General features: G+C 43.6%; 1 protein-coding gene across 1 annotated transcript; it reads right to left on the bottom strand.

Annotated features, from left to right (window-relative positions):
* Positions 1–4591: 4591 nt before the first annotated feature.
* LOC128791550 (cytochrome P450 26A1) lies at positions 4592–7269 on the bottom strand. Its single transcript, XM_053949285.1, has 7 exons — positions 7081–7269; positions 6659–6883; positions 6280–6567; positions 6037–6186; positions 5566–5700; positions 5195–5347; positions 4592–5003 (listed from the first exon to the last, which is right to left on the bottom strand). Exons 1-7 carry the CDS (start codon positions 7267–7269, stop codon positions 4662–4664), a joined length of 1482 nt encoding a protein of 493 aa, XP_053805260.1. The 3' UTR covers positions 4592–4661.
* Between the last annotated feature and the right edge of the window lie 181 nt (positions 7270–7450).

Raw genomic sequence — 7450 nt, 5'->3', positions numbered from 1 at the left:
ACATAACTTAATGAAGGCTGCATTATTCACTGAACTTCTCATATAACATTTTTTGTAAGACATTATTAAACAAGTGAAGCAAGCCAGTCTAGTAATGAGTCTTCTCTAAACTTGCTGCCAGTTACATTTCCTTTCTCCTAATCTATCACTCTAATGGTTGCAACTAGTAAACTTTTTGAATTTTTGCTGCTAATCTGTATATGTTTTGCATTGCATGCTGGATGTATAACTTGACAAAGAATTTACAATACAAACCACCTGGCAAACAAAACTATCTCAATTAAATGCTATCCAAACCCACCCCACTCTTTTTTTGTTATAATAGAGGACACCTACATGTAACATAGTACCTTTAAGCCATAAATAAATTAATTAATTTGGGCCTGGAACATACCAGCAGTATATCTCAAACACAAGATTTGTGTCTGCATTATAAAATTTCTAAATCTTTGCAAAAGTCAGTAGATTAAAGTTTGGTTTATGCAAATGTCCTGCATAGCCTTCTTAAAGATCCAGTAGTCTTGCATACAATCCTGTTAGACTGTTCTAGGAAAGATGATGTGCAATAATTCTCAGGTAAAGAAATTCAGCAATATTTTTTTACTGATGGTATTTTTTAGTACTTTTTTTACTTTACTCAGGTAAAGAGATTCAGCAAAAAATGTTGTTTACACATGGGCTATTTAATCTGTGTTAAGACTATATCAAAAGTAATATTGGATTTTCAGGGAGTCTAAACAGTGCAGCTCCCTTTGAGATAAATAGCAAATTTTCAGAATTTATACCTCATAAAATCAATTCCAATTATTAAAAGAAAAAAAAGAAATAGAGAGTTGGATTCAGGGTTCTAATTTTATGCACATTAGTTTCTGAAAGACAGGCATATTATTTTATTAGCATCCACCCTGAAAACCTCTGTGGATGTGTAGAATTAACAAAAACCAGCAGTGTTCTGTTCTCAAAGATGGCTAGATGCAGTTTGTAAAATCTTTTTAAAAAACTTTATATAGCACATAGGAAAGTACAACTTGAAAGTCAAAGATGAAGTATTTTGCATATTACTAAGTATTTTTCTTGGTACCTCTCCAAAGGTTAATTCTAAATCACTGGACAGAATAAAATAAGAAAACAAACAATAGATTGAAATGGAGTAGAAAGAAGGAAAACCTTTTTGTCAGCCTCTCGTTCTTGCAAGGTCCAGGAAGAGACTCACGTAAGGAAATAAAATAAAATAAAATAAAAAATAAAATAAAATAAAATAAAATAAAATAAAATAAAATAAAATAAAATTCAAAGTCTTGAGCACACAAGACTACAAATTATATTGTCCCTTGAATAGGTGCTTCCTATGAACCATAACAAAGGAAAATCTTTCCCAGCTCAACTGCTGAAAGCAACATGCAAGTAACATGTTTTTGTTTCACAAGGACAAAATAAATAAACTGATCAAGTTATTTTTAATCATTTCCAATGAGTCTTCAGCTTTTTTTTTTTCCTTAGTCATATAACCACTAGCAAAATTCACTTTTACCTGTTTTGACCTTATCTGGAAATACTCATACCTTTCAATCAAGTATTGATTTATCAAGTAGCATTCCTCAGTGCCAATTTACATCAGTGTAATTCTTAAATGTCCTTTTGATTAAAGAATAGATACAACTGAGTGTTGTTAAGAACAACACATTCAGCACTGAACACATAGCTCAGAAATTCTAAGCATTAGAGATGCTGGCTGGCAGAAGCTGTTACATGATTTTAGGAGAAGTGTGGGTTCTATTAACTCACCTTTCCCTCAGGGAAGAACCAGCATGCTACATATAAATCATGGCTTTTTACTCCAGGACCAAAGCACGGCACCTTCTAAATTGTGTGTGATTTTTCGAAGAGAGACCTGGTCAAATATTTTTCTTATAAATAACAGGCTAACCAAGAGGAGGAATATGAAATACCCTTCCTCCTGTCTCGGTGCAGCACCCCAGCACAAACTATGCTCATGTGGGAAGCTGGAATGAGGACCTGGTCTGCCCAAAAAGCAATTAGTTTTTTGATAGGTAATTTTTCAACAAAATCAGTTCCTGGACCCAGCATGACAAGAGGGGTGGGGGCTCGGGGTGCAGCAGACAGGCAGCACCTAAACAGCAACCACAGCCTCAGCATGTGCCCACCCCAGCCTCTGCTGAGCAGGCAAAGCTACACTCACAGCAGAGCTCACCTGAAACTGGTCTGCAGCCAGCATCCAAGCTGTCAAAATACAGCTGCATACAGGAGATTAGCAGGGGTTGTAAAACCTGCTCAAGAAGTTGGGCAAATATTTTAGCAATTAACCCACACTGAGCTCCGTTTTACTGTAGCTGCACTGCTACCATTTCTCAGGATAGCTTGTTTAAAGCTAGCTCCAGGATGCCTAAATTGCACAGCAGTGACAGACCGCTTAGCTACAGAGATAAATTATTACAGGGGCAGTACCTAACATAGGTTATGTTGTCATGATTTACAGCAGCTGAGGATGTGCCCCCAGATGTCCAGACAAAATCAAATTAAGTATATGATTTTTTTTTTCTTCGAACATAAAAGCCACGCAAACTTGACTCAAAACCAAAAATGAAAGACTTGCATGTATGACCTTAGACTTACACTGTGAAAGTGTTTGTATTCTCCAGACAGCACTTAGGTTCCCATTCTTTATAAAAATAAAATATAAACTTAAATAATATGAAGACCATGCAAAAAGGTCCCACATATAAGAGATTTTAATTAAAACCAAAAAGTCATTTAAAGAATATCGACATCTATTTGGATTTGGAGAATGTTTTGATGTTACAGAAGAAAATGTTAGTAAAGAATACCAAGACAAGAGTCCTGCTGTTCTCCAGACTTCAGACCACCTCTAAATCAGGATCAAGGTTTGCGATTTTCCACCACTATATTGGTAATAAAGGGGTCTTAAACTGAGGTTATTTGTCAAGTCTCTGAGAAACATAATGGTACAAGAAGTTTGCACAGGAAAAAAATATTTAAGAGTTTAAACATTTTCAAGAAGACTCAGGTGTAATTTAAAAAGAATGCATTTTGGGGCTACAAAAAATTGAAGATAAAAAATTATTGATAGTTATACTCATACGTAGGCTGTATCTAAAGCCATATGTTAGAAGCTCCCGTGTTTAAAATGCTAGCTGGAAACACATCAAATGCATTATAGAAACATCCTTTAAAAAAATTCCAAACCTCATAGATGCTATTAAGCACCTGCAGCTATTTTGGGCAACTTAGCTCCGTCCTTAATTTTGATCTTGGGAGAACATAATAAAAAAGTGACTGTTTTCCAGAAGCAAACAAAAATTTTATTATTCTATATGGTGCTACAAGTGCTCATGACACTGAATCGCATTGGTTTACTTTGTAGATGTTTATAGAGCCAGCCTATGTTGTTTGACTTTTGAGGGAAGACTAATAGGTGTAGTAAGCAGGGGTGGCCACAAAACCCCTTATGGTTAAGCCAAAATAGGGGTCATGCCTAGGGCATTTTATCTGCCCTGCTTACACACCCCTGGGGAATTGCATCTCAACAGTTGATTCTCTGTTAATCAATTCACATTAGTGCCTGCCTTTTAGTTTTCACTTTGCTGAATTCCAGGAAAGAAGTTCTTAAACCAAATGCATGCTCTATCTCTGACCTAGTCAGAGCTGTTGCATTTCAAGGAGAAATAAGCAGATTTTATTTGCTCTACCAGCTGATAAGAGACACCTTCGTAAGTAAAGATTCATAGCCAGCAAGCTCAACACAGAATGAGACTCAGTGGTGTGTTTACACAGGTCAGCAGTAATATGGGAGGAGAGGACATTTATGGAATTTTTTTCCTCAACTAGCTCCAGAGAAAGACTTATGTGACATTATTCTGCTTTCCTTTTCTTTCTTATTTACTGTGGCTCAATATGATGTGCTTGATAAGGAGACCTGCAGCACTTGCCATCACTCCATGCAGTTTTCAGCAAGCATGTGGTTTTGTACTGTTCTTGCATTTACAAGCTAAAATTTATAACAATTAACTACTCACGAGCAACTACCCATGAAGGAGGGAAGAGTTATGAACACAAAAATAGCAAATACCTTGTTCACAGCACCAGATCTGGCTTTACATCCAAACCCCAGAGCCATATCAATTAAGTTACTCTCTAGCATACACACAGATCTTCATACAGAGGATCATCAAAAATAAACTTTATTATCAAACTTAAAATTCACACATTAAACATACAATCTAGACACAAATAATACTGAAAACATTCTCAAACAATAACCATTTCAGGTAATTTGGATGAGTAGCTAGTTACCATTGTTTTGAATGCTTTTCAGATATTTCTTAATACATACACCATCCTGAAATGTCTTCAAATACTTAGCTGGCCAGCTCTCAATGATATTTTTAAATAGGGGAAAACTTATTTCTATAGAAATAACATTATCTAATTATGAATCAGAGACCCATAATTGTAGTGCTTGGGGGAAAAAATATCATAGCCTCTTGAAATACTTAGAAGACATAAATAACTATTGTACATTTACAAGTTTTAAATATTTAAAGGCCTTTGTTACTATAAAAAGTTACTATGTACATATTAAATGCTGCATAGAAATCCATTTGGAGGCGAGTGTTGAGCTCTCAGATTTGGCCGCTGAAACCTATGAATTTGGTAGGCAGATTGTCCACAGGGTACACTATGGGGCCCGTTTTCATTGTAGGAGGTCCATTCAGCAGCTGCCAGTCACAGCTCCGAGCCAACTCCACTGTAAATATTTTTAGAAGGACTTTTGCAAACTCTTTGCCCACGCAGCTCCTCAAGCCCCCACCAAAAGGAATGAAACTGAACCTAGAGGAGTCCTCTGGAGATGGAGACATGAAGCGATCTGGGTTAAATTCTTCCTTGTTCGTAAAGAGATCTGCCACATCATGTGTATCACAGATACTGTAAATAACATTCCAACCTTTAGGGATTTGGTAACCCTATAAAAAAGAACAGAAAGGAGATGTGGAGCACCTTGCTGTGTTAAATAATGTGAAGTGACAGAACAGGACACATCAGTGCACCCCACCTCCCCTCCTGGCTTCCTGCAGGTCACTCTAAAGCAGACAGGCTACCTGAACATAAAATACTTTACAGCTGCTCTGAGGAGTTGTGCCCAAACCTTGCTTACATTTAGCTCAAGGGTCTTGAGTGCAATCCGAAATCCTCCAGGAACAGGCGGGCTTAGCCGGAGGGTCTCTTTGATGACACAGCCTGTGTACTTCAGCTGCTCCAAGACCTCCATGTCCAGCTGCTTCTCTTGGTTGGAATTGCACAGTAACCCCTAGAAAGGAAAATGCTGCCATGACATTCATGAACCACGCAGCCAGGGCTCCTGGCACTGCAAAGCAGCTGCCCCTCAGCTACAAGCAGTATTTTCCTGACACCCCTAAAAGCAGGGCACCACCTGGGTCAAAGGGAGCCCTGTCTGGGATAACTGTCCTTGAGGTACCTTCCTCCCACTGCCCCCTCCTGTGAAATGCCTCTAGGGAAGACACAAACCTTGACCTGCAGCTCTTTCCTCACTTTCTGCAGGACTTCATGGTGGAGCCCTAGGAATGCGATCAGTGACGTGGCAGCACTGGCAGTGGTTTCATGGCCCCCGAACAGCAGCTCTGTGGCAGACTCCTTCAGCTCCTTACACAAAGGATAGAAGAGGCATAAACCAGGCCTTGAACACAGTATCTCTACCAGGCCCACTCAACCACTGCAATGCTGTACATCATTCCCAAACTGGATCAGACACCCAGGGGTCTGGATGGAGGTGGTTGGTGGTGCTTATGCTCCCTGTGGACACATCTCCCCAGCCAACAGCCTGACTGCAGCCTCTGCACCCTAGTCCTCAACTCTAGCTGGTTTATTTCATCGGGAGAGAGAGCATCTCCTGCATCTCCCTTTTGTTCCCACAAGGTAAGTGTGATGTTCTCAGAGAGCCTGAGGGAAAGAGATTAATCTGGTCCTGAGGAACCTTACCTGCATGTTGAGCTGCTCGCCGTTACCCTGTGTGTGTTCCATCAGCAGCTGCAGTGCATCCTTGTAGCCACCCTCAGGCTCTTTGTGGGCCATCTTGGCACGGATGTTCTCCTCGATCTTGGCATGGATGATGTTGCGTGCCCGCAAGCCCTGACCAAGCAGGAGGGAGAGTTTGGGTCTCAGACAGTACTGCCATCCCTCCCCCCTCGATTCCCCCGTGCTCTGGCCTGCCGTGAGCCTTACCCGGTAGAGCCCACTGAACGGCACATCAATGGGCAGGGAGAAGAGGTTGCGGATCATCTCCTCGAAGGCCTCGACCAGCTGCTGCTCGCCGTCGGGGCTGGCCTGGCGGGGCTGGAAGCCCAGCAGGATCCTCATGGCAATGCGAAACATGAGGCGCTTCACCTCGGGGTACACGAGCAGGCAGGGCCCGGCGGCACCCAGCCACCGCGCCAGGCAGGCGCTCACCTCCTCCTGGATGACGGGCACGTAGTGCTGCAGGGCGTCCCGGGAGAAGGCACGCATGATCACCTGCCCGGGGGGACGAGGAGGAACGGGACAGAGGCTCAGCCGCCGCGCCCGAGGCGACCACGCCCGCTCCCCGCCCGCCGTCGGCCCGTACCTTTTTGCGATGCTTGTGCTGCCCGTTGTGGAGGTTGGAGAGGCAGCCCGAGCCCAGGATGGTCCGCACCGAGGCGGGCCACTGCACGGAGACGAGCCGGTGCTCGCCCAGCAGGATGTGCCGCACGTTCTCGGCGCCCATCACCCGTACCGTGGGCCGCCCAAAGAGGTGAGTCTTGTAGATGAAGCCGTATTTCCTGCGTTTCATCTGCAGGAATTTCCGTCTCTAAACAGGGGATGAGAGGGGGGAAATGATAAGATAAATTTTAGAAAGCATAAGAGGAAGAGGCAGGGAGAGCAGCAGTATCCCACCTGGGCACGGGAGCCTGTCAAAGTTGCCGCTCATTTCCCTCCCCTGCAGCCCGAGGAGCCCTGGCTCCAGAGGGGCGCCTCTCCGCTCCCCGCGCCATCGCCTGGCCTTACCTGCAGCACCAGCTGCAGCGTCTCCCCGAAGAAGGGGAGCCCCATGGTGCCCGGGGGCAGCGGGAGCGGGCAGTTGGGGTCGCGGCTGCTCACGCAATACAGGTCCCAGAGCTTGACGGCAGCCAGAAAGAGTAGCAGGGGCAGCAGAAAGGTGCACAGGGCGCTGGCGACTAGGGCGGAGAAGCCCATGACTGGAGAGTGACTCCCGCCCAGCCCCCCGGGAGCTCTGAGTGCGCGGGCTGGGCTCGCCGCGGGCCGCCTTTTATACCCTTCCCAGGTTGCTGCCCACCCCTACCTTGGTCCGATAAATTAGTTCACCCAAAGTTCATCTTTAATTGCGGATTGCGGCCTGGCTCCTCCCCTCGAAATC

Source organism: Vidua chalybeata, chromosome 8 (assembly GCF_026979565.1).
Source record: "Vidua chalybeata isolate OUT-0048 chromosome 8, bVidCha1 merged haplotype, whole genome shotgun sequence".
NCBI lineage: Eukaryota > Metazoa > Chordata > Aves > Passeriformes > Viduidae > Vidua > Vidua chalybeata.
The sequence above is the reverse complement of the archived record's forward strand: the minus strand, read 5'-3'. Positions and strand labels throughout refer to the sequence as shown.